The 26335-nt window shown below is 44.4% G+C and overlaps 2 protein-coding genes across 6 annotated transcripts in view; one reads left to right on the top strand and one right to left on the bottom strand.

Moving 5' to 3' along the window:
* LOC108918045 (metastasis-associated protein MTA3-like) overlaps nt 1-21999 on the top strand; it is a 44721-nt gene extending 22722 nt beyond the window's left edge. Inside the window, exons 10-20 of one of the 3 annotated variants that reach the window (XM_018724933.2) lie at nt 1519-1593; nt 1907-1965; nt 2216-2337; nt 2684-2838; nt 3486-3708; nt 12837-12926; nt 13290-13472; nt 14727-14758; nt 15763-15881; nt 17402-17429; nt 20894-21028. In XM_018724933.2, the coding sequence (XP_018580449.2) occupies nt 1519-1593; nt 1907-1965; nt 2216-2337; nt 2684-2838; nt 3486-3708; nt 12837-12926; nt 13290-13472; nt 14727-14758; nt 15763-15881; nt 17402-17429; nt 20894-20941 (1134 nt within the window). In that variant the 3' untranslated portion in view covers nt 20942-21028. Of the gene's footprint in view, nt 1-1518; nt 1594-1906; nt 1966-2215; nt 2338-2683; nt 2839-3485; nt 3709-12836; nt 12927-13289; nt 13473-14726; nt 14759-15762; nt 15882-17401; nt 18149-20893 lie in introns of those variants that run through there. The other 2 variants (XM_018724932.2, XM_018724931.2) reach the window with 2 other exon arrangements.
* Nucleotides 12846-24726, bottom strand: hcar1-3 (hydroxycarboxylic acid receptor 1-3). Of its 3 annotated transcripts, XR_001964823.1 has the most exons (3): nt 24213-24281; nt 14297-14373; nt 12846-12922 (listed from the first exon to the last, which is right to left on the bottom strand). XR_001964823.1 is itself a non-coding variant. In XM_018724935.2 (2 exons), the coding sequence occupies exons 1-2, from the start codon at nt 24371-24373 to the stop codon at nt 22581-22583; spliced, it is 1188 nt and encodes a 395-aa protein (XP_018580451.2). In that variant the 5' UTR covers nt 24374-24726; the 3' UTR covers nt 22168-22580. The 3 variants fall into 3 exon arrangements, 2 of the variants coding, with proteins under 2 accessions (XP_018580451.2, XP_018580452.1); XM_018724935.2 differs by lacking the exons at nt 12846-12922; nt 14297-14373 and adding an exon at nt 22168-23607 and having other exon boundaries at nt 24213-24726; XM_018724936.2 differs by lacking the exons at nt 12846-12922; nt 14297-14373 and adding an exon at nt 22168-23649 and having other exon boundaries at nt 24213-24290.
* Between the last annotated feature and the right edge of the window lie 1609 nt (nt 24727-26335).

The raw sequence follows: 26335 nt of genomic DNA, 5'->3' as shown, positions 1-26335 counted from the left end.
ACCTGGGTGACCTGACTAGTATTAAGGTGTACTTAGTGTACACGAACACCTTTCCACATAACTGGTTTAGCTCCAGTCAGCTTCAAGTCTGATTTAGGGCTTTGGTGAAAGGGACCTTGAGCAAAGGGAAATAGTAACAATGGAAGTGGTCCCACTTACAGAAGAATAACATTCACTAGTTTTTATTACCCCTACGCACATCGAGGGGTCTAGAAGCATGAAGGGCTACCTTGTTCTCCATGCCTCTCACAGAAGTAAAAAGAGTATAACATAATTACCTGTTTTTTTTCCCCTTAGATTCATGGTTTTATAGTACTTATTTCCTTTGATAATCCAAATGAACTGTACAATCAGAATTCTCAAAAACTGGACTGAATATTATTGGCTGGAATATTATTGAAATGATGGCCAAGTGAGCAAGGTTTTGGAATTTTTGTTCCAATAAGTGATCTTCATACAATTGGTGCTTGAATCTTTGCTGGAGAAGCATTCAATAAATCAGTGAGTGTACTTAATACTTATTTAATTACTTAGATTTAATAGATGTCATTGCATAATTGCCTCACTGTTTGTAATTTGGACACGATAGACCAGATCACATACTGTGTTGTGGATGTCGCTAATGCATTAGAGATTCTAAGTATGGAATGGTGTCCAGGTAAACAGACGTGCGGAATGTCTGTATTTGGTTCTAATCCATCTCTGTCTGCCATCGCCCAGTGGTATTCTAGTTAAGCCGTTTGATTAAAGCTCGGGCATGAACAAGCACACGTTCACCAATTTTTGGCCATTAGGTGTCTTTCCTCCCCAGCTGCTCACTCTCTCTAACTGTCCATTTGAAAGTTATTGGCAACAAGGCTGTTGCTGGCAAGGCTGTCATTGCCTTAACTGCTGAGCGTGCCTCCCATAGTGTGATGTAGCCAACTTTAGCATGCTGATAGAGACTGTGTTCCTGTTTCTTACATATACGCCCTGAAATTTATTTGTAATGGAATTCAGCTGAGGAGCCCATCCATGTCTGCCTTCATGAACAAGAGCCCTCTGTTCTGTGTCATCTTACACAGCTGCATCAGTGCTGTTACTGTGCTGGGCAGTATGATGGCAAAGCAAGTAGCTTTGCTGGTTCATAGCACCTGGGGGGTGTGAGAGGACATGGGCTCGATCTCCCCTCAGTCTGTGTGGCGTTTGCTTGTTCTCCACGCCTGTGTGGGTTTCCGCAAGGTGCTCCAGTTTCCTCCCCCAGTTCAAAGACATTCTATTCAGGTTGATTGGTGACTGTAAAATCATCCATAGTGTATGTCAGTCACAGAGGAAAAGTATGTTTCACTATTATGTGGATGAATGACTCACTGTAAGTAATGTATCTAGCATTGTAAGTCATCTTGGGTAAATAAAATGTGGACTGACATTAATTCATAGTGTCCACTAGAAGTCACTTTGGAGAGAAGCATCTGCAAAATGAATAAATGTAAATCTTAATCTGATAGCAATTATTTCTTTCTTTTTTTATGAATTTAGCTACCATGGAAATCACTGACCAGCATCATCGAATATTACTACATGTGGAAGACAACAGATCGATATGTACAGCAGGTGAACTACGTCATTGTTTACTGTATCTAGAAGACACAGGTCATAAGTAACAAATAACTTAAAATTATCAGAATCCTACCATCAAGCCTCTATTGCCAGCTTATTTCAGGCTACATGCATTCTGTCTGCAGTTTTCATGTAAATCAAAAATTTTTGTATTATTGTTTGTTTTATTGTCACTTTTTTTTTTTAACAAGTCTTTGTCATTTACTGTATGGTGTCTAATATGTCTGTAAAGGCGTAATATGTAGCACATTTGATGGCAGAAAGTTGTCTCCTGACATTTGTTCTCTTTTCCATCTTTTATGTTTAGAAGCGACTGAAGGCAGCAGAGGCAGAGAGCAAGTTAAAACAAGTTTACATCCCTACATAGTAAGTGGGGTTTTTACTTTCATGAGTTCAAGCTGGCAGAGGGAAGTGCAGCTATGATTTCTGTACACACTGTATGTTGTTCATTGGAAGCCATATCTCTGCTCCCTTCCCTGTTCTCCTACCTGTCCTGCCACATTTGTCTAAAGCTTGATGTGTGTGTCTTCCAAGCCATGTTTTCTCCCTGCTCAGTTTTTCCTCTTTTTGGTTTGTTTTCTACCTTCTCCCCAACTCCTTTTCTCTGACTTGCTAGTAACAAGCCCAACCCCAACCAGATCTCTGTCACCAATGGCAAGATGGCCACCATGAATGGTGCGGCAGGTCCAGGTGGTTACCAGGCGACAAGCGCAGGCCGGCCCTGCGAGAGCTGCTTCTGTGAGTAATCACTAGTCAGATGAGTATCATCTGTCCGTCTGAACTACTGGTCTGTGTGCTTAGATGACGGCACTTCATATTCCTCATTGCTCAATTTCTAATCTTTAGTTTGTGCAATGGGAAATCGCTAAAGCCCTTCCAAACTGATTAATAAACCTGCATCATTGATCAGAAAGATGAATCCTGCAATTCCTCAGCTTTTTCATTAAGATCCACCCTTAAGTGAGTGGAAAAAGCAACTTAATACATCCGTTTTTGCATTATTTGAAGAGCCTTCATCTTGTGAAACCTCTTTGTGCATGTTCATGTGCCACTACGTGTTGGCTGACCCTGATGTCATCCCCAGCTATGCAGTCTTCCCAGTGGTACTCATGGGGCCCTCCCAACATGCAGTGTCGTCTTTGCATTTCTTGCTGGATGTACTGGAAGAAGTATGGGGGGCTGAAGATGCCCAGTCGAGCTGAAGGGGAGGAGAAGGCACCACCCAGCCCTGTGCCCACTGTAAGCTTTATGCTTGAACACCGTGCTCACAGATAGATTCCCACAGCAGAAAGCACACTGCTCAGAAAATACCATACTGGACATCTATCATAAAGTATCCCTTAGAATTCTTTATATTCGTAGAGCAAGAATGAATCCCTGAAAATCCTGTTGTCTTCGAAATTTCTGTGCTCACACTCCTGTTTTTTCTCCCCATGCTGAAGTTTCAGTCATTTAGGTCCTTTGCGTGAAAGTTCCGGAGTGTGCTACTATTGATTGACTTAGGTACAGCCTGAATGCAAGACCCAGGAGTAAAGGGAACAGCTATGAGTTCACTCTTGGCAATTGTTTAAATGGCTGTCTTTGGTTTGTTAAAACATAAAGAATGCACTAGACTTTTATTAAGATTGTAAAATTATTAAAATATGAAAAGCATGCCATTGTTTCCTTTTTGTATGAAACGGCAACCACATTTCTATTGTTGATTTCAGCTTAGCTATCAGTTTTGAAGAATTGGAAAAGAGTTCTGTTCAACGAAATGATTAAATTAAACTGACTTTTCCCCAGGACTCCACAGTTGATGAAAATTAGCGTGGTTTGTGTCAGTGGCCCTTACCCCTGTAACCACTTTTACACCTCGTTCCTCCCACCCCTGCTTTGTCTCACAGGAGCCTCGTCCACGGGGTCACGGCCCCCGGCAGTCCTCCCACCTGGTCCCCATGCGGAACAGCGGCAGCCCCAAGTCCTCCATGAAGACGAAGCAGGCCTTTCTGCTGCAGGCCACCCGCCTCACCAAGCTGGCCCGCCACATGTGTCGTGACCTCATCAGGCTGCGCCAGGCGGCGCGCCGGCCCTTTGTGCCCATTAACTGTGGCGCCATAAAGGCGGAGTGTAAGAGCTCTTTAAATTCTTAACTTCCGTCACCCTCCATGTCTTGCTGTCATTCCCCCACCTCTCCGTCTCTTTTACCTTATTGTTAATATTATTATTATATTTTATTTTGTATTTTTTCGGGTTCCAATAAAGAGTACCTACCCCCCGTCACCATTAGTTTGTGTTTCATCATTGTTTTTGTTCACTCATAATTTCTGTTTTTGATTGTGAATTCATGTTTTTAAGTTCAGATTTTTTTTTTTTTTTTTTTTTACATTTCTGAACTGTTTTTCAGTGTTAAAATTGCAGCAAGTCAATATAACGTGTATTTTCACACACAGACATGCATGATCCAGTATTCATGTGCACTGCTTGGCTGCCACAATTTTGCGTGACTGATTTGTATGTTTTCTTCTGCCGTCTGGAGAGCAAACTAAAAATATGTATCACATGAGCTACATATTTTGAACATGACTGTATGTAGCTGTATTTCACCTTCCAAAGGGCTATATTTTTCATAACCATTACTGGAATTCATATTTTATTTTTACAATTCCAAAAGAATGTGGTCCTCCCCTCCTAATCAGAGCTTTCCTTTAGATAGTTCCCAACAACATTGAATTTCTCTTCTATAGTGTATTTTACTATTTTAAAAAGTGTGTATGCACAGGTGTGGTTAAAGAAAAATGCCAGTGTTCTTTTGTAATGCTGTGTGTTTACATTCAGCTTTCATGGATTTAGCCGAGTGAAGGGATATATTGAAGGTGTCTCCTTTTAAATTTTGTCTTTACAGCACTGAGAAAGGTGGTGAGGTGGAGGAAATGGTGTATTTATATCTTCAGATAAAGCTTGTGCTTCCTCCCCATGTGACATTTCTAGTGGTGTTCATTTCTTTGTAGTATAGAGCAAATACCTTGCCACCGTGGATAGAAGCCTGGGTAGCAGGGGTAAAATATTTGTTTATGATGGCCAGTATATTATAATCACAGCAGACATCTGCGTTTCAGTTGAAATGGTTTGAGTCGGGTCTCTGTCCTCTCAAAGTTGTGATAGGAAAACCAAAGGACATCAATCCAAGCCCTGGGCATAAATGAGATTGGCATTCCTTTGTCATTTCATAAGCCCGAGTGATTCAAATCCAGTAGGTGCCATCTTTGCCTTTCTGATATAAAGAAGCTTATCTCAAATGAAGAGGTCTTTCATCCTTCTGAAGAATTTAACATGGTCCTGTGGACTCATAATTCCATATTGTGCCATATGCACTTAACCAAGCAGCTTATGTTAAATACTGTAAATCAAATCTAGATTCTGCCTGCGCTGCTATCATCTCCTTGCCCCCTTCCAGTTCTGTCGGTCATTACTCAATTAGAAGACCATCACACAGGAAGTAACTGTCATTGTTCTGCCTGTAATGGGGTGACTAATTGCTTCTGCCTGACTCCCCCTTACACACACTGACACAGGGTAAGCTGTGACATGGAGTTATGGCAAAGCTGACAGGGTGAAGGATAGGGACCAGGCAGATAATGATGGTGAAGGAAACAAAAGACAGAACAGGATTTTCTCAGAAATTTACATAAAGTGACAAATCTGGATTTTTTTTTTTTTTTTTTTTGGTCTGAGCATTTGTGTCTGGGTAGAGCCCACAGCATTTGCAATTTATATTTAGAAGTTTTTCAGTCTCTACAAAACAGGACTATGCACAAGACTAGTAGTGCCTTTGTACACCTGTAGTTGTAACAGTGGTCAAGGACTGGCTCCTAACCTAAAAGTTGCCTTATTAGTTCAAGAGACAATCCTCATGTAGTACTTTAACAAGGTCCTTAAATAGGCTTGTTAAAATATTTGCCCGTACAAACAGCTGAAATTGTAGAAGTGATAACTGATGTGGTCACATCCAGTTTGCCAGACTGGTGAGAGGAGTTTGGAGAATAACCACTGTCCATAATTAACTAAAATTTACCTCTGTCAATCAAAATATTATGAGCACAAGCTGTGATGATGAAACACAACCCTTGTACAAAGAAAGGACTATAGCACATTGATAGCTGTATAAGGTGACATTTCCTAAATTAAAATTCCCAAACCTTATTCTGCTGTTGGTGTCTAATACTTTCATAATATTTTCTGATATCAGTGACTGTATTAAATAAAACACATTTGATGTCTTACACCTAACCTGTAGACTCTGCTTACAGAAATAAAAACCTAAACGGGTTGGCACAGTGAGTAGCGCTGTTGTCTCACAGTACCTTAGTGGCACAAGAGGATGTGGGGTTTGATTTCCTGCTCAGTCTGTGTGTAGTTTGTATTTTCTCCCCATATTTGTGTTTTTTCCTTTGGGTGCTCTGGTTTCCTTCTACAGTCCAAAGATGTGTGTTTCAAGTGAATTGCCCATTGTGTGTGTGTGTGTGTGTGTGTGTGTGTGTGAGGGAGATTGTTGATCTAGTGTATAGATGAATGATTCACTGTAGTATTGTAGTTTACTGTACTCTATCTAGCTCTGTAAGCCACCTTGGCTGAAAAGGTGCCAGCTAAACACCACCAAGTGTTAACTGTAGCTTGCTTTAGAGAAAAGGGTCTGCTAAATTAATAAGTGTAAATTAAATCACTACAATGCATTAATTCGCAATAGACAATCATAGACAATTGTAACTATATTATTTGGGCCGTTTCCTTGCCCTCGTGTCTTACTCTTGCCAGCATTTTCAATCATAGTCCACTAGTGACCGCTATGTATTTATATTTTCAACCAGGTGAAATGAAGTGCTGAGATGATTGACCAAATGACTGAAACCACCTTGAGCAAACCCTGTAGACCATCTGCAATTTCTCATTCCTCAAACCTAAGCAAAAAGCACTTGAGTACACAGTTAGGCCCAAACTGTAGCCCTGTCTCTACTGGGCCAATTGTCCCTTCTTGATCACACTCAACGGTGCTGTTTTGGAATGGAAATTGAAGTTTTTGAATGAGTTTACATTTCAGATGCTTGAGGAAGAGTGAAAGAGGGCGAGAAAAGTAGCTCCCACACAAGTCTCCTTTCTGATCCTTGTCCATAGTTATCCCTGTTGGATGACATTTCAGTTCTCCTATAACCTTTTTGCTGTTCACTTTAATTTTGTTGCTTTAGTGCTTTGCTTCTGTCCGCATGTTGGTCATCGTGTCCGAATTGGTGTATTTCCACAGCACTGTTACAACCCAGGTCTTGATTGGTTGGTTGGTTGATTTGATTGATTGATTGATTGGTTGGTTATGTCAAAAAAAACTGGAGGATGGCAGAAAATATATTCTCCCCAACCTTTCGAAGGTAATGCATTCTTCAAAAATCCTTAGTAAGGTGAATTCTCGTAACTCGAAGATGTATTACCGTTAGCTTCAATGGTAAAATTGTTCCTGAATCTAAAAACTAACATTCATTGAAATGTTAAAATATCACCAAATCCCAGTAAAATGGACACAGCTACCTCAGTAGTAACTAACATTAGTTGTTATAACCGAACCTACCAATGTAGGTTTCCTTCATTAGCTACTCCATAATTCAGTGCTTTCATTTACTTGAAACTAAGTTGAGGGGAATTCATTTCGCCGAAGGAGTCGTGTTGTTTTCTGTAGGTCTGGTGTGATTTGAATGGAGTATCGTGGAGCGCCTGCTCTGCTGATACAGGGGGTAGCCTGCTGTTGGTATATCGGCTCTGCACTTTTACTTTCTGGGTGTGTATCGGTCGTTCATTTTCCCAACAGTTTACATCCCACATTGTAACCCCTTGCTGAGTGTGTTTTTTTTTTTTTTTTTTTTTTTTGCGTTTTTATTGCCACCCACTGAAACAGTGAGGTTTGTTCGCTGCAGCAAGGTCACGAGGTGCTCAGGAGAGCCCACAAGACAGAAGCGGTTTGCTGCAGCGGGAACCTGTGTGGGCCAGTTGGAGGAGCTTGCGACCTCTTGCTCGCTCGGTCTCTCGCGCAGCTACGTCACAAGCTACTTCTCCCTGACGTACAAAAGCAGCCCAGTACAGTACTTTGACTGAATAGCAGCACACTGCTACGGTTTTTCCCCCTCTTAGTGGTTTTACTGAAGGTAAGGCTGTATAAATTCAAGCTGTTTTCCCCCCCATCTCACAGTACAGCACAGTACATTGCAGTAAAATACAGTACTTTGGTTGAATAGCAGTGCAGTACTGAGGTTTTCCACTCCTAACCCTCTCAGCGCCCTAATACTGCTGGCAGTACTAGGAAAAATCTGTACACCCAGCTGATGCTGATTTGCAACATCTGCCTGGAGAGGGTTAATAGTTTTTGTTGAAGGTAAGAGTGTTCATATACTTTGTCACAATTTTAACATAATACCCAACATGTTTTGTAGGATGAAATGCCCTGCTGTTGCTGGCAAAATCGTGTTGTTAGACGGGACAGTGCAGACAGGTGAAAGATTGCATACATCCTATTTCTAAGCACTCTTTACTCTCACCTTTTCAGAAAGTCTTTTCTTTTTATGTTTTTCCTTACAATTTTATCTGGCTATTCAGACTAAAAAATTTAGACAAAATATTTAAAGCTGCATAGAACTATATAAAATTGTAGTTGATTAAATCAGAAGCGAGTGATTAAAATTTAACTGACTATTAGTCACATTTTAGTTGACCATGACTAAAATTCTGTTTAACATTGTACAGATGTATAGAGAGACTGGTCTGTTTAGAAAGTTGACAGATCACCTTGAACTGAACTAAAGTGGTGAAATAGTTCTGTCTATGAATCGGGTTTAAAAACTTCCTAAAACTGAAGTGTCAGAATCTTTGGGATTTTTGTGTTGTAATAGTTAAATGCATCCATCATCACTTAGATTATTCACAACGGTGAATTTAACCAAATATATATGTCGTTTAACAAAAATAATCTTCTTATTATGCATAAAGCAATACTTCATAACGTGGATTGTCCGGATAAAGTAAAATAAACCAGATACTGCCTCGCTGACAGAATGTTGCTCGTTAAAAGTTTGCAATCTGATTAATCGTGAAAGGAACGAAGCGCATAGTTTTTTTCGTCACAGCTTTTATAATGCTGATTATCAAAGATATGCTGCATTAAAAATCATATGTCTTACTTTTGTGCAGTAACCAATACAGGACAAGGTTATGAATTGTGGATTGGATTTACCAGCTGCAGTGAACTGAATAAACTAACTCGTTAAAATTGCGTGAGCAGACAACGTTCAGCTTTGTGCTAAAGGTGAGATCACTGGTCTTTAAGGTCTGGACATAATTGTGGTGGATGTCACGAAATTAACTGCATTTTATGTCAGTGAAATTCAGTTTTATATCCCAAGTGGACTTCTTAAAAGCAAATACACCGTTGTAGGTCTTGGACCACGATGAGTGGTTTGAGGGTCTCTCTCAGTGACATAACGTTGTGGTTGTTGTATTTATCTGCATGCTGTAGTGTTTAAATGTTATATAATGCAAGGAAGTTGTTTTGATGCAGAACTCTCTTTAAAATGCTGTGCGAAATGGCCAGTATTTATGACTGCACAGTTTTTATGTCTGGTTACAAATAGTGCAGATTTGTATTTGTTTACAAGCGAATAAATATTTGTGCTTCAAAGTACCGTCGCACTTATAAACAGCTACCATTCATTGTTATGCAGTGGCACCAGATGAATGCAAGGAAACTAAGGTGCATGGATTTTCCAATCCAACTGTTGTCAGGAGCATTAGTCAAAAGATCAACCGCATTGTACCTCCAGTACAGACCATTTGCTCTTGCTTATTATGCCTGAGTACAGCTTATTTTAATCTGCAGCATTAAAAATGTAATTTTTTTTAAAGCCATGAATACGTTCACTAAATCCTATTATATGCAATCAAGCCTCAGGCCTTACATGCAACTGTTTTATTTGTAATAAAGTATACATTTTTTTTTTTGCTGCATATTGGAAATAAGATGTTGATGAGCATGGCATGGCTTTGTTTCATCTGTTTTAAAACTGACCGGCACCTCGATGACATGCATGCTCAGGTCAGCCAGTTGACCGAATCAGTGCCACTCAGTGGGGCGGAAGTGCGCTCTTGCCACGGAAACGCGGAGCGATGAGTGCGCCACTTGCCCCCTTGTGGTTGCGGAGGGATTCGGTCCTGTGAAACACCGCATTAAAGCTCATTTGGAGCTTCCCTGAAGAGTGAAAAAGGGTAGAAGGTAATACATGCACAGCCTTTTAATTAATACCCTGTCCTAAGCGAAGTATTTCCAGGGGTGACCGACCATGCTGTGTGTTTTATCAACACTGGCCTTGAATTGCAGCTCATACACGGAACTAAGTTCATTTCTCAACCTGCCTTGCATCACGAACAGATAGCTGGATGCCTAATGGCCTGCAAACCACGTAATGGTCTGTTAATGTTGAGCCTAATACGTAATTGTCTCCTTCTGGTTTTCTTTCATTCCCCTGAAATACAATGGGATAAACTTTAAATAATGCAGTACTGTATTCAGCATTAAACATCTGATAAAACTGGCTGACTTTATTTAGCTTGAGGGAAAACTATGTTTTCTTCCTGCATATTTATCGCTGTGTTTTGTTTCGTACAGTTGTTTTTACTGTAGAGTAAACTTTGTTCTCATAAATTCCAAATGCTTGATGAATCATGGAGGGATCTTCTATGGCGAAAATAGTTTCTTGGAGGATTGGGTTGAGGAGAGGTCATGAAGGGTCATAGGTAAATCAGAAAACTTATGCAGGTAACCGTGAAAGAGAATCCAGCAGTGTAAGTGCGGTCAATGGACTGCATGTCGGTCAGGCTGAAGCCAGCTACTGTGCAAAATTGCCCTTTCTGTCGTCATAAATTATATGTTGAACATTGTTGGTTGAGTGCTATTTTCGGTTACTAGATTTTGGATAATCTCCAAATTAGATAAATAAGTTTACAGCAAAATAGTGTTTCTGTTTTTCCCCCCATTCTCATCAACTGCTTGTCCAATGCAATTTTTTTTTTTTCCCCAATTCATTTTATTTTTTATTAAAAAAAATTGAGTAAACTAGATTTAAGTATCATAACTGAATTTTAAAGTTATCATCACACTGCTTCACTTTGTTTTGATGTCCAAAATTGTTTATCTCACTGTGCTCCAGTGCTTTCTTGACCACGACTTCCCATCCCCACGCCTCCACCCTTCTTTTTGGTCTGCTAGTATGAGTCTTGCTCCATGTCACAGACGCCACTTGTGCAAGTTTTTTTGTCTTTGTGTCACATTTTGCGTGACATGCTCTTTTGTTCTTGTTTCTGTTTGACTGTCTTGTGAGTTAAAACTCAATTTGCTCAAATAAATAAATGAAAGAAAAGAAAAGCAAATAAAACTATGGCTTAAAGTACCTTCTGAGTTGGTGTAATTTCATGGAGCACCTGTCTGTCTATTTTGATCCCCGTCTGCTTGGTGAAACGGTTTGGATTGGCTCAGGGATGAGTGGAGCATGAGGGACATCCGCTCCATTGACTGAACTCCACATTTCCCATGTTGCCATATTCATGCCGTATGCAAATTTTTCAGCTGAAAATAATTTGTCAGGCATACAATATTTCAGGAGCTTCTGCAGCGGGCAGGGCATAAATTACCCAGCAAGACTGCTCGTCTAAACACCATTTTATCAGTGGACTGCAGGCCACAAAACACACCGTCCAAAGAACTGAAAAAATATGAAGACGATATTGTCGTCGTGAGAAGACCGAACAGAGATCAGAGCTTTGATTTCCAGATTAAAGCTTTGATAAATTTTAACCAATTCAAGTGCTTTGCTCTGAGGAGCAATTACTGGGCTTAAATTGTTCTCTTTAAGTGGCTTGTGCAGCTCCATTTCCCAATCACGCAATGACTAATTCTATCTTTACTTCCTCAGTAGAATTTGCCGCTCTGCCATGCCAGCCTTGAGACTACGTAAACACCCTGTCCCTCTGTGATTTGTTTTCATGCCATCTGATGGCCTCCTGTCTTCCTAAAGTCAGTGCTTATCTAGACCACCACCTTGTTACCAACGGACGTTATTCATGTGCTTTGGAGCAGTTCTTCACCAGCATGATAGTTTGTCACATTGCATACGACTTGTTACATATTAGAAAATCTCATCTCCATTCCATTGTTTTCAGGTTTGGTTTGTCACCAGCATCAGGGCCTGAAACACAATTTTATTGAACTTGGTTGGAATATTGCTATTGCCGTCTGCCGGTGGTACCATCTACTTTCATTCGAAGTATTTTAGTCAAGCCAGTCAGGTTCTAATTTCAAATAACAGAGCTCACCAGGGGTCACAGAGATGATTCTCCTAGATGTAATGATTTTGTGTAGATATACTTATTGCTGTTTGCACTGTGGAGGTCGGAGTCCAGTGAAAATCACGAGAGATGCGTTCTACCATTATCCTGGAGATGCACATCAAGTTCCCTAGTGTGATCTCTCATTAGAGGAACACTTAGGTCTCACGTTGCATTCAACGGTTTAACGTGAGGAGATTCGGCTCATTGCAAAGCAGCCTGCGGTTGCATCCCATCAAAGCAGCGATGAATTATAATGCAATTTCAACACACACATTCAGGGTTGTAACATAACAGAAATAACTTCTAGGTTTCAAACAATGAGAAGGATTCTTAGAATTTCAGAATTACCACGGTATGTTTCGGGTGAATCCAGCGGCCCGCCCCGCATCCGCTTCCCTCGCACGGCTGTTTCCTCCACAGCTGGTTTCATCAAGCCATCTGTCATCTGACACGGTCTGATGTCTCTTTTGTCGCTGCACGGTGACACGGTCTTCTGACATGTTGAGCCGGACCATCAAGGGACCACCGTGCCATCACATGCTATCAAAAGTGTTTTTGACGAGCAATTAAAAATTTCCACCTCAAATCCGTTATGTGGGCATCGGCAGTGGGCTCCGTCCCTGTTGCGTGTCCTCCTCTGGTCCCCTGAATTCTGACCATTCTACCCACACCCATAGACAAGACTGATGGTGGGCTGTGGCTCCCTTTCATCATGACACTGGGGATCAAGACTGGCCTAAAATGTTAACCACCCTAGAGCGTCTATTGGAGGAAAGGAGTCTGTGTGGTGTGTTTTGGCAGGTACCTGCTAGCGTGTCTCTAAGTTGTCCTTTGATCTGCAGACGTCAGTCGGGTCCCGGACGGTGGGGGAAGGCCGGCGCGCTTCAGAGCCTCCCAGAGGAGCACCCTATCTAGTGTCCTGCAATATCTAGGTGAGCCACACACGTGTACGTAAGCCAACGCGTACCTACGTACAGTCGCGGCAAGCACACTTGCAAAACCTCATACCCAAACGCAGAGACAAATAGAAATAACACACAAATGAACATATGTGCACAGACCTACAATAGCATCACACTTAAAGAACGACGCACGCATCTGTGTAAATGTGCAATAACCGGATAAACACAGGTACAAACATCCGCAGAACCGCACGGATAAATGTGCGCAGGCTCTATATAATAAGTGGTCAACGTGCACAGTAATCAGAGTTTGGATTGACTTACACGCATTAAAGGTCTACAAAGAAATACCGAAACATGATACAGACCATAACTGCTCTCTGTGTGTTTCAGAGTCACGTCCAGCACCCCACGCCCCCCGTACCCCTCGTACGCATGGCTTGCAGGTCCAGCCCCCTAAGAGCCTACTTTCCTCGCTGCCCAGCCATGGGCCTCTTGGCATGCTGGGAAAGCGCAGCTACCACCACCACAGCAGAATGGAGGCAACAGAGAGACGAGGAAGCATGGGTGGACCAGGTGGGCCATGACATGAAGGTCCTCTTGACCTCCTTCTCCCTATACAATTGAGTGCTGAGTCTATACACGCTGAGGGGGTGTGGTGGCGCAGCGGGTTTGACCAGGTCCCGTTTTCCGGTCGGCCTGGGGTTCGAGTCCTGTTTGCGGTGCCTTGTGATGGGCTGGTGTCCCGTCCTGGGTGTGTCCCCTCCCCCTCCGGCCTTACGCCCTGTGTTACCAGGTAGGCTCCGGTTCCCCGCGACCCCGTATGGGACAAGCGGTTCTGAAAAAAAAAGGTTTGATAACACAGGCACGTAAATCTTTCTCAACATATAATGCATAACACACTTTCCATATTGATTTGTGCTTGCCATCTTCTCAGTCTAGGTAAAAAAAACACAGTCACAATCCTTGTAAATTGCGGTAGAATCAGTGTGCTCCACACTTGTTTGTCTTTAACCTCTGGGGGGGGGTGTAGTACGAAAAAGAAGTGGAGAATGGGAGTGGTGAGACAAGGGTCTTGCTTCTCCACCTTCCCACATCTTTACACGCGCATCCTCTAAAACCACTTGTCCCAAGTGGGGTCGCAGGGAGCTGGAGCCTAACTCGGCAACACAGGGCGTAAGGCTGGAGGGGACACACCCAGGGCTGGACGCCAGTCCGTTGCAAGACACCCCAAGCAGGACTCGAACCCCAGACCCCCCAGAGAGCAGGACCCGGTCAAACCCACTGCACCAGCGCACCCCCTTCAAACCTTTACTCTTAGAGCTAAACCTAACCCGATAAATGCAGACATTCGTATTTACTCTTAACCCTATGTTCTGATGGCCCCTCTCCCATCTCACCTGCTGGAGATAATTGGTGGTATCAGCTCCGATCATGCTGCTTTGAGCGGCGGGAGGACCACGATACCTCTCGGGACCTGTCGAAAGAATCCGTAGCAATTAAGTTTTGCCTGCTCACTGTCGGCGATACCGCCAAGCGTTTCCTCCTACATCAGACTCCACATGTTATTGAGTGGAGTTGCTGGGAACAGTGCTGTATGCCTCTGCATGTCTTTGAGCAGCTGCCCTTCGGCCCTCATTAGGGCCCTTTGCCTGATGGTCTTAGGTGATGGCAGGTCAGATTTCCAGGATGCCAGTTTCCCAGAAATGACCACGCTTGCAGGATAGGGTGGTGCTGCATGTTGGTCTCCTATGCTTTTAAAATCATTAAAAAATTTCATATCTGAGTAGCAAACATTTTCTTTACTTGCAAATTTCTTTTATGTTACAGATAACTCGGGGCATATGGCGGGATCCCTACTGGTGAGTTTCTCTGGATCGTATTTGTGTCAAAGATTTTACGGATCAACGCCGCCTTAAGGACTCTCCTTGTTTGTAACTAGCAAGGAAGCTTATAACAAATGTCTCCCACATGCTAATGTCCGTTTAACGTATTCTCAGAAAAGTTGATCGATCGATTCTTTACAAGAAAGTGAAAAAGTACAAAATCAAGGACTTTATTTGAACCAAATCGGATGAAGTTTAAAACACAAAGAGTCAAAAAGTAGGTAAGCCTCAGTCAAAAGATTGGATTCATAAAGCACTGTTTAAAAGACCAGCGACGGTTTAATGTGAAAAATCCTGGATAAATTCTAAAGTATTTTGAAAAAATTCTGTAATTAGTATTAAGAATAATTTAAATTCTTCAGTATTTGGAGTTATTACCATTTTTTGTCCTATGACGAACAAAATAAAGCAGCTCTCATCAATCGGATAGAGACTCCTGGGGATTTAGTCTCCTTCAGCGTTATGTAGACATCCGGTGATACCCTTTAAAAATCGAAGGTATATCAGTGCAGCACTGACCTGACCAGCTTTTTTTTTTGATGATAGCAGCCTATGTGTCACATGATACCTCCTCAAGTTTGCTGACTGAGGAATCAGATGGAAATCAAATGAAAGCTTTGTGAGCAGAAGTGAGCAGTAATCTGAGAGTCATTGGGCCCTCTGAGAAGTTTCATATCTTACAACACCACTAGATCTGCTAGGGCCGTCTTTTTCGGTGGACTTGAGCGAGCGGCCATGCCGGGACAGTCGACGTAGACAATGCAGACCTCATCCCGGCGACGTTAGGCCCTTTTCTTGCCCTGTCAAACATTCCATGAAAGGAGAGGAAGAGGAAGTTCCGTACGGTTTCAGCTTGACCTTTCTCGCCTTGAGGGACACCTTCAAAACATTCCACTTTGATGCATGGAATTTCTGGCTCAATAACCGACAGCCGTTTCTCAGACATTAAGTTCTGCCTGACCCTCCCACCTCATCACCAGCACAATGGACGGAGTAGCATGGATGCCCTCCAGCCCAGCGGACCCATGCTTCGCAAGAGACGGCCCAACTGGATCGAAGCGCCCGATGACAGCTTCTTCCTTGTATCCCGGGAGACGAGGTAGGTGAACCACAAGGTACCTCCATGCTCTCCCACCACATTTCCCATTCGCAACAGCTGCACATAGCGTGAGCAGATGCCTTCATCTGTGTGTCTTGCCGCTCGGATGCTCTGGGAACATACGAAAAGCAGATACTGAGATATTTCAGAACCAAATGTCCACAATCTTAACATTGCATTATATCACCGACGCGCACAAGCGCAAGGCGCACTAAAGCATGCAAGCTCACCGTTCGATTGGCAATACGCAGACAGCTGTAATGCGGTTGGTAGAGTGTAAAGAAAGTGTGTCACAGGGCTCCAAATTGCACCAAAAGCACTTGTACGACACAAAAAGTCAGAGTATGTCTGACAAGAAGCCGAAGAGGCGGCGACAGACATAGACTTCGGGATCGATCTCCAGTAAGTGAAACGGCAAGGGGTTTGGGGAGACACCTTGGAGAATACAGAGAGGGGATTGACTGGGGAATCTCACTCGGGAGTTGGGAGAGGAGGGCTCCACAGGTAACCCTGAGGTCCATCAAATACTCTCTCGCATTCACACACACACACACACACACACACACACACACACACACACACACACACACACACACGCATAAACTGCACAGAATACAATAACCTAGCCAAATTTCCAATGGATAGTTTGTGTTTTACTCAGGATTTCTTGCCCTAGGATGGACTCCAGGTTCAGTATGTTGATTTAATTTCGCCCACGGGCAGTAGCTACTTGCCTCTCGTAAATGTCTGCTGTGATTCTCCCTGCTATCGGAGCTGATCTTGAGCTCATCTCGCCGGCCAGTTGCCAGCCCCACTGTTCTGGTATTTCAGGTAGTTTTACATTCGCACCAATGCCTGTCATCTCAGGTTTTTTGAGGGCCGGATTTTTTTGCCATTATAGCGTTGCATGTTGCCTCCCACGGATACGGGTTCATAACGGAACGATCGACGGGTTACAAAAGGAACGCGCTTCGGCGTCTCCTGTCGGAAAAGCTCCCGCGAAGGACATCAATCCGAAAGCAAGACTCTTACCCCTCTCTTCCTGTCAGACTCTCATTAAACTGTTCCGCCTGGAACCAAGACATGATCTAGTGGGATTACGTGTCAGAATATAAAAGCACATTTCACGGAAAATCGACTAAATCTGAACATCAGATGACAGCTGCTGAATGTTTGATCCTCACGAGAAATATCGACATCACACAATCTGATGATATATTACCTGTGGCACGCTGAAATATTGAAATATTAGTTAAATGTGTCAAATAAATAAGTTATTCTTAGAACCTCTGCAAACTAAATGGTGTCTGAAACTTGGCTTACAAAATACTGCACGTTATTTGGGTTGAACACGAATAAAAGCGAGGTGACCGTAAGACGTGACGCAAGGCGTCAATAAGACGACGCGAATGGAAAATATGCAAAGTAGAGTCACCCCGGTGCATTATGGGGCAGCGCAGGGGAGGGCGACTGTGTGTTTGCCACTTCCTGTGAATGACTGGCTGCTTGTTTCATTTCAGTGCGGCAGCCGTTAGACCCCTGCTCATGGTAAGTGTAGCCCCTCATCCCACACATAAACAATCATCCTCACACAGCCAGCTCTGCCAAGCCCACCTCACACATCTGACCTCTGGGGTGCGGTTACCTGTGGGGCCCGTGACCTCAGCTGGCCCCTGCTCCCGAGCCTGGGTCGTACAGGTGAACGTGATATTCTGGTAAGAGGGAGGGACTAAAATCCACAAAATCATTATCATTTTAGTCGTATGTGTGTGTGTGTGTGTGTGTTGGGGGGGGGGGTCGTCTCTAAGCACTTGAAACCATTAAGTGACAGCACAACCAGTGAGACAATTAATCATCTGACATCGGTGGAATTATATAATTGTGTCAAAACGCGTTCGCAGGGAAAAATGTGCTTCCATAAATGTAACGTCCGCACGAGCCGCGACTGCGCCCCTGCGCCGGCTGCAGCCTAAATTTAGCCTTCTGGGCTGATGAATGAATGGTTAGCGGCAGCGGGACCGGAGACGAATGAGCGCTCGTCGGAGACCGCATCAGAGAAACGTGTTTTATAATCCCGTCCCAGGTACGGCATCATCGCCTGATTAATTCCATCGTGTGAGATGTGCTCTTACGCATTAATTCCGGCTCTAATGGAAGCTTCTCACGCTTGTCCCTGGAGGGCGTGCCCCTTTATTCCAGTCCCTGCTCCAGGTGGTGTGGCATCACCTTTAGAATCCCAAACACACACAAACACGCTGTCTGAAACCGCTCGTCCCAAGCGGGGTGGCGGCGAACCGGAGCCTAACCCGGCAACACAGGGCGCAAGGCTGGAGGGGGTGGGGACACACCCTGGACGGGACGCCAGTCCATCACAAGGCACCCCAACCCCAGACCCACCGGAGAGCAGGACCTGGTCAAACCCGCTGCGCCGCTGTGCCACCGCCCCCCCCCTCGACCTTTAGAATCCCCCCTTCGTAATAGATTTTTTCTTGTTCGTGCCAAAAGAGAGGCTCCTTGTCTCATTTTACGGATAAAGTTTCGCATTACAGACCATCGGACCCGAACAGCCTATCTGAAACATCGGAAGAACTTCAGCATTTACAGTCGACTCGGTTGACCCTCGGGAAAAAAAACCGTCGTCACCCGCGCTGATATTCTCTGACTGCAGTCGCCCTCGAGATCAGATCGTTCAGACGCCTCCTTATTTGCCCAGCTCTTTGGTGCCGTTATTCTTTGTCGGAAACAATGGGGTGTGTCAAGTTACACTCCAGCTATTTAAACACGCATCAGCACAGGCGCATGCACTTACTCGGAAGGACACGGAGACACCCTCGCACGAGCATAGCACGATCTGTCTGAGCTCAAGTCATAGTTTTACAGTTGTGCAATGCCTTTCTGCTAACACAGTGACTTTGTTATCGAGCATGTTTGGCACATCGCTACACGCAAATACTGTACATCATGTAAAACTGCAACATTAATCGTGCATTCTCATGAATAAAGTCTCGCACACACACACACAGGAACCGCTTGTCTCACGGTGGGTTGCGGGGAGCCGAAGCCTAACCTGGCAACACAGGGCATAAGGCCGGAGGGGGAGGGGACGCACCCAGGACGGGACGCCAGTCCATCGCAAGGCACCCCAAGCGGGACTCGAACCCCAGACCCACCGGAGAGCAGGACCCGGTCCAACCCGCTGCACCACCACCACCACACCCCCCATGAATATAATCTTTCTTAAAAATTACGAATTCAATAAATATTGATGAACTAGTCCTTGTTGCTAGCAAAATATCTGCCTGTCTAATGTCCAACATGACGGGCTGCTTTTCCTGTGTCTTTTCATTAAGCGCATATACAGCACGTGCTTTTTTGTTTATTGTTATGTTTGCACACGAGTGCACGTGTGAACGTGCATGAGTTGCGTGCACGTGACTCATAGCAGAGGCTCCTACTGGATAGTTGAAAACCTTGCGGAATTATTACTCCGAAAGATTACCGAAAAAACGTGGGGCGTCAAGTTCCGGCGAAAGTACAGAAATTCATGACTAAAACGACACGATGCTGAAAATCAGAAGGAAACTTTGCCATAAAAAGAAATTACTGGCACAAAATCAGAGCGTAACGTGGAACGCAATCGAACAGAATCAATCACGATGAGGAAATATTAAATAACTGAAAGAAAACACTGCGATGTGCCCAGCTGTTCCCGAAATATTCCATTAAAGAGAAATTTTTCCGTCTCACTCAGCCTGAGGCCGACCGAAGGAAAGTGCTCGTAGTTCTTCGAAGCCCTAAGAAGTTCTCCGCAAATAGCTGTTTCTCAAGCACTGCAGCCTGCCGATAAAGTGCTTCGCAGCTCACACGGACTTCTGGTGTCGTGTACCGCTGAAGGATGTGGTACACTAGATGCCATAGATGCAGATTAATAAGATAACTAGGAACTAAATTATTTGCGTAAGTAAAATTATCCCAGATCTTCAGTCACAACTAATATACCATGCGCTTGCAGACTGGTTCAAGGCTGGTGGTCTGGACCAACCTTGATCCTGTCTACTATGGAAATTGCACACTGGAAATAAAAGAAATCTTTTACATTTATATTACATTTATTGATTTAGCAGATGCTTTTCTCCAAAGCGACATGCGTCTCATAGAAAATACAATCAATGCGGTGGCATGGTGGCGAGCAGCACTTGGGTGGTGCGAGAGAACGCGGGTTCGATCCCTGCTTGCTCTGTGTGGAATTTGCATGCTCTCCCTGTGTCTGTGGGGGTTTCCTCCCACACTCCAAAGACATGCTGTTCAGGTTCACCCATCGTGTGTGTTCCACTGATGTATGGATGAGTGACCCAGTGTAAGTAGTGTATCCAGCAGTGTAAGTCACCGCGGTGAATAAGGTGTGTGGGCTCATAACACTACATAGAGTTCATTGGAAGTCGCTTTGGAGAAAAGCGTCTGCTAAGTGAATAAATGCCAGTGCACATTAGCAGAAAGAGAGACTTAGATGCAGACGTGTGATTCTTAAATGCAATTAGTTTGCTTCTTTCCACCATATGAACCAATTTTCATCACATGAGTAGCTGCATGAAAGTTTATCCAAAGTCTCCTTTTGCATCACAACCTTTCCGGTGATGAGAAAACCTCGGATTTCAGCAAGTTTGCTACCCGCCATGGCTACCTACAGCTCTCTGAACACATAGCACTTACACGCTGCTCATGTGATTCACACATTTCGACCACACCTAACGGTGCAGCCTTTCGAAACGAAGTGCAATGTCGAACACGGACGGAAAGTGGTTTAGGTCCCCAGTATGCTGACAAAATTTACCCGCCTGTTATATACAACACTCTTGCACGCAGCAGTCATGTTGGCAGCCCTACTGACAGTCCTGATTCACGCCGCTACATGCGTTACTTGTGTGAAATATGTACAGCACCTCCCTTTCTCAAGGTTTTGCGAGCCAAAGCCTGAAATGATTTTCCCTTCCTGTCCCGTTTCCCCCATGTAGGAGGGTCCGCAGGCTGCTCTCCCGCTCCCAGCTAAGAAGGGCCTGTAGGCAGCCATGTGAGCAGATCAGCCCGAGGAGGCCTCCGTTAGGCCCAGCCCATGGTGTCCTGCAAGGTCCTCCACACCCGAGTCTGAGGACCCGGGGCCCTATTGTCATTCAGGACTGACCGCCCCCTCCAAGTTCCAAACCCGGGGAAACTCACTGTCCTCTGGCCAATACGTTGCTTTTTCCTCGACGGTGATTTTTCCCTCCGCCTCTTCTTCTCGCTCCTTTTTCCGTACCCGCCCCGTGATTCCGAGCATCGGCCCGATCCGCGGGTATTCCTCCGCGTTCTATCGTGCACCGGCCCTGCTGGTGGCACAGTTAATACGAAAAGAAACGAAACGCTGCTTGACACCGAAGCCGTGCTATTGCCAGCATTCCTTCCGCTTCCACCTGCAGGTGGACAATAAGCAAGCAGATGCGTTAGAAGCAAAGTCAACGAATCCATCCGAAACCATTCTGGCACCTCGTTCCTTGCTTTCCTCTCGTCATAAAAATCGATGTAAATAGGCGTCATCCTTTTCAGCCTCTTTTTTAAAAAGCTGACTTTGTTTTTATACCGCATCCCGGAACGATCCAATGGGGCCATGCCCCTCCCCGTGGCGACAATCAGCCTGAATGGAGTGGCGGCTCCTGTTGCTTAGGCGACTGATGAATCCGCAGTATTCTTTGGCGAATCTATGCAGACAATCCTTTGTCTTTGATTGGCAATAGATAAACGGAGGGTGGGAAATCTCCAGCTCTTAAGGCTCGCTGGTTTTCCGGTTACCGTTCCTTTCATTCGGCAGCGAATACATAAGTAGATCAGTTGTTGATGTAAGTTCGATTCATTGAGTTTAGCAAGTAGAAGGAGGGCCAGCACATCCGGCGGGCCTGATCCCCTGATTCCCCATCATCATAAAACCCACCTGCTTCTGTAAAGCTCACTAGTCAAAAGTAAAACATGATATACGGTATATGTTTTTTTTAATACCGTCACCGCTTCCTACCCTGACGGATTGCAGAGTGTCCTCAGTTAGCCTAACGATCAGTTGTTCCGCCAGATCCATCGGAGCTCCTCAATTCACATTGCATGAGTCAGCAGCTTTGTTCAATTTTCTTATGTTTATTGTGTTGTTTTCCTGTAAGTTAAACATGTTTAATGAAATATGCAAACGGAAATAAAATGCAGTTGGACACACGCGTTCGAACACTTGGTTTCTTTCTCAAACACTGCGTCGGTGGTATCGAACAGCGTTTCGCTGCTACGTGATCAGAGCCGACCGTCCGAGACCCAGCCAGCTGTTGATTATTGATGAATAGACCGAAAGGAAAAAAACACTAAAACGCAATAATATACATGGCTAAACATGTCTACCACAGAAACGTTACAGACACAAAAACACGTTAGAAATAATATTCCCCACATTTGATTTTGACGCGAAGTCAAACACGTATGAAATGTATATTTCTCGGGGAAGAAGGCACAGAGGCAGGTCGAGGCATAACATTTACCCATTGGCATTTCAAAAAAAGCTCAAAGTATATTATATACACATGTTTTGCAATTGCAGATCCTTTCAGGCTGAGCAAATATGGAAATGTTTGGCACCTGTTTTTGGGGGAGACCGTTCTTTTGAGTCCTGGGAAGGTGTTCCTGGGGTCCTTACCCATCGCTAGCCGTACTTCCCCTGCGGCTTAAGTGCACCCTGCACAGGCCCAGTTTGTTAAAGGAGGTTTTAAGAGTGTGGAGGAACGCGGAGCTGGAAAAGCAGTAGATGGCCGGATCCATGGCGCTGTTTATGTAGGTGAACGCAATGCTGAGTCTGAAGAGGTCGCTCATTAAGCGGTTGCAGGCCTTTTTAGTGTACATCTGAACCCCGAGGGCGATGAGTCCGATGATGATGCTCGGTGAGAAGCACACTACAAATATGCCCATGACCACCATCACCACACGGATGGCCCGCCGCACCTTCTTCTCCCGGTCCACGAAGCGGTGACGGAGTATGACGACGATTCGAAAAGAGCAGAACATTAAAAGAAGTAAAGGCAGGAAGAACTCACCCACGAACACTACGTAATGCAGCCTAACGCCGAAGGCCAACGGATGTTTGTGACCAAAGCTGTAGCACAGGGACTTATTGTTATGTATCACGTTAAGCTCGCTGGTGAGCAGCGGGAGCCGCAGGGAGACTACCGCCGTCCACGCCAACCCCGCAATCAGGCGTGCGTGCTGGTCTGTCAGCTGGTTTACGTGATGGTGAGGATGGACCACCTTGAAGTAGCGGTCCATGGCGATGATGGTCATAAAGGCGATGCTGGCCGACCTGTTCACTGCCAGCATGAATAAGTTGATGCGGCACAAAGCGTCCCCGAACACCCAGCTCATTTCTCGTTTGTAGGTGTCAATTTGGAAGGGCAGGCCAATGAGCAGCAGGAAGTCAGCCACCGCCAGGTTCAGCAGGTACACAGTGTTGGGCCTGGACACCTTCAGACGGAAGCAGAAGATCCAGAGCGCCACCACGTTGCCCGGCAAGCCCAGGAGGAATTCGATGATCATGAAAGGCGGCAGGATTCTGTTCAGCGGCACGACGTTGACGTCGCACGACTCGGAAGAGTTCGGTTCCATGATGAGCGGACGAGCGGAAGTCAAGCCAAGACGCTCAGATCTGCACGCAATCTTCTTCACGCCCCTGAAAAGATGACGGCGAAAGGGGTGTTGCAGGAAAGCACATCTGCAATTTTAAAATAATGCGGTGTCCGTGAGCACAGGACCTTTAGAGTACGATAACACTTCGGAATGACCGAGCTTTACACGCGCCATCACAGCAGTTTGATAATTAATTGTTCATACACAAGCGTGTCAAACATATTTGTATTCTTCATGGCAGAAAAACGTTTCTGTTGATCTTCAGAGAAGCCTAACTTCCTGCTACTATTTTTAAATGTTACTGGACTGGTAGAGGCCATTTTTTCAGTAAATTTTTGCTTTTTTCGTTTCGGTCATAATCACGGCTTTGAATAAAATCTCTCGAATTTGAAATATTTAGGCATTCATTTTAAATTAGTTTGCATAGAAACCGGCTAACGAAACGCATCATGTTTTTCCAAGCAACAAGTTTAAGAACAAAATTTCGCACGTTCATCTATAAAGATAAAAACATGCATCTCGTTACCGGTTCTGAAAGTTGATTAACTTACAAATGGTGCATTAATGATTTGCATTATTCTCTTAGTTGCAATTTGATCCCTCGCACCAACTACGAACCTTTTAACTCTAAATAATTTCTCAACTTACCAGAGGTGACAGATGAGAATTTGGTGATGATCTGTGGACGATGAAAGGTCCAAGAAGGGTGCGTTGCAGTGGTCAGTGTTGGGTCGCTCGAAAAACAAGGCCGGTGGAATTCCAAGATGACACTCAATAGCTTCAGCTCCACGATGTCCTGTAGTCTGCATCTAAGATACTTGCACAGCCACAAATGAACTTCCTCCTGGGCTTCTGCTGCAGCTTTGCACGTCATGGTTCAGCCTCTTTAACCTCTTTCCTAATCAGCGGCTTCCTAGAAGACACTGTGCTCCCGGTCCTTGCTCTTCCTCTTTCATCTTCTCACGATGCACATCGTATAATAGATGGAATCTGAAGGAACAATATAAAGCACACCGATCTTGGATTTGCTTCTTCGTGAATATAAGAGCTTTCCTACAGGATTACTTTACAGTAAGTTACACAGCGACTCACGGCAGAGCCTCTGAACTGCAGATGGAGCAGGTAATAGACACAACACTTTTGCAGCAAACCCTTGAAACCAGCCAGCATCAAGGGTACCATAATGGAGCTCCACAGGTCCTTGTACTGTGGGGGGGCACTTACAAGCTCACGACTTGAACTCATTTAGCCACGCCTGTTACTTGGTGTGCTGCTATTGAGAAGGTGGCTGGCGGTGTTGCGCTTGGAGTGGCTGCCTTTGGATCCAAAGGTTGCCAGTTTGATCCTCACCTCCACCCATAGTGCCCTTAAGCAAGATGCTTATCCTACAGTTGCTCTAGTACCTGTGTGTTGGTACCTAGTTGTGACCCTGTGATGGACTGGTACCCCGCCCCTTCAGCCTTGTGCCCAAAGTCTCTGGGATAGGCTCTGGCTCACCACATCCCCACCTGGGAGAGGTGGCATTGCAATTGGTTGGCTGCTACTAACCTAATTCATACAACGGAAAACACCTGCATATTTAGCCGAATAAATGAGTAGTTATTTAGCTGACACCTTTACGAAACACACACCAAAGGGGTCTTTTCATGTGAATATACAGCACAGTATTCTTAGCGTATCAGTTCAGTGTAAGTACCCTGATTAAGGGTATTACAGCACAAATGGAACTGAGACCAGGAACAATGGTCCTATTCATAGTATTAGTTGCTTTCAACACATAACTGCTTGAAATGTACAGTGCTGAGGCTCTCTAGAGATACAAAGCATTGACATTCTCATCACGGTTCCTTCCTTCTTTGCTAAACCACTTCCTCCCATGTGTTAGTACCTGTACTTTCAACACACGCACATTGAGTGAAACCACTTGCCCCAGGCAGGATCGTGGCAAACCGGAGCCTAACCCGGCAACACGGGGCATAAGGCTGGAGGGGTCACACCCAGGATGGGACGCCAGTCCATCGCAAGGCACCCCAAGTGGGACTCGAACCCCAGACCCACCAGAGAGCAGGACCCAGCCAAACCCACTGCACCACCATGCTCCCCACACACCACATCTTACTTCAAAACTGCTTCCTCAATGAAAAAATTAAGCATTCTGTGACAGGCCCCTATGAGGACACTGTCTGTGCCTTTTTATTTCATGATACCGTTCTAAGCAATTAATTTCTTTTCTCACTGATAACTGTACGTTAAGTGCATCTGACTGTTCAACAATAAAAGCACAAAAACACACAGTTTTGTTGCGTCAAAGTCACATTCAGTGTTACAGTTAATGTTATAAATGTCATAGTGGAGGACTTGTCCAGTATTAATTCCCAGGTGACAATACAACGGGTTCATTATAAAATTCTGAGACTAATATGCTGTGTAAATTACAAAAAAAAATGATATCATGGTTATACGATACTAATATTTCTAAATGGCACTCGTAGTCTTTAAGCGTTATTCTGAATTCAATCTTGCAACTTCAAGGTCATGAAACTACAGGCCCGGCAAAGTCTTACACATATGTATAATATATGTAAAAAAGCATAAAATAAAATAATTTGCAAAATAGAAAAAGGAAAGTAAAATAAATGTCTGGGCAGCTGGGAGCATAGCTGTTAAGGTCATTGACCTGTGATTGGAAAGTTCTGATTCCCAGACTCAGGGGAAGTCCTGATGCAATGTTCTCCAGCACGATAACTTAAAATGTTTCGGCAGGAAAAGAC

This window comes from Scleropages formosus, chromosome 8, assembly GCF_900964775.1.
Source record: "Scleropages formosus chromosome 8, fSclFor1.1, whole genome shotgun sequence".
Lineage (NCBI taxonomy): Eukaryota > Metazoa > Chordata > Actinopteri > Osteoglossiformes > Osteoglossidae > Scleropages > Scleropages formosus.
Note: the sequence above shows the minus strand (reverse complement) of the source record. Positions and strands in the feature narration are given on the sequence as shown.

What these genes read in the sequence shown, in the direction of transcription:
- hcar1-3 (XM_018724935.2), bottom strand. Translation starts at nt 24,373, where the DNA reads ATGCAGACTACAGGACATCGTGGAGCTGAAGCTATTGAGTGTCATCTT. An exon ending in ATTCTCATCTGTCACCTCTG is followed by an intron (nt 23,608 to 24,212) that starts GTAAGTTGAGAA and finishes TCATCTTTTCAG; the next exon opens with GGGCGTGAAGAAGATTGCGT.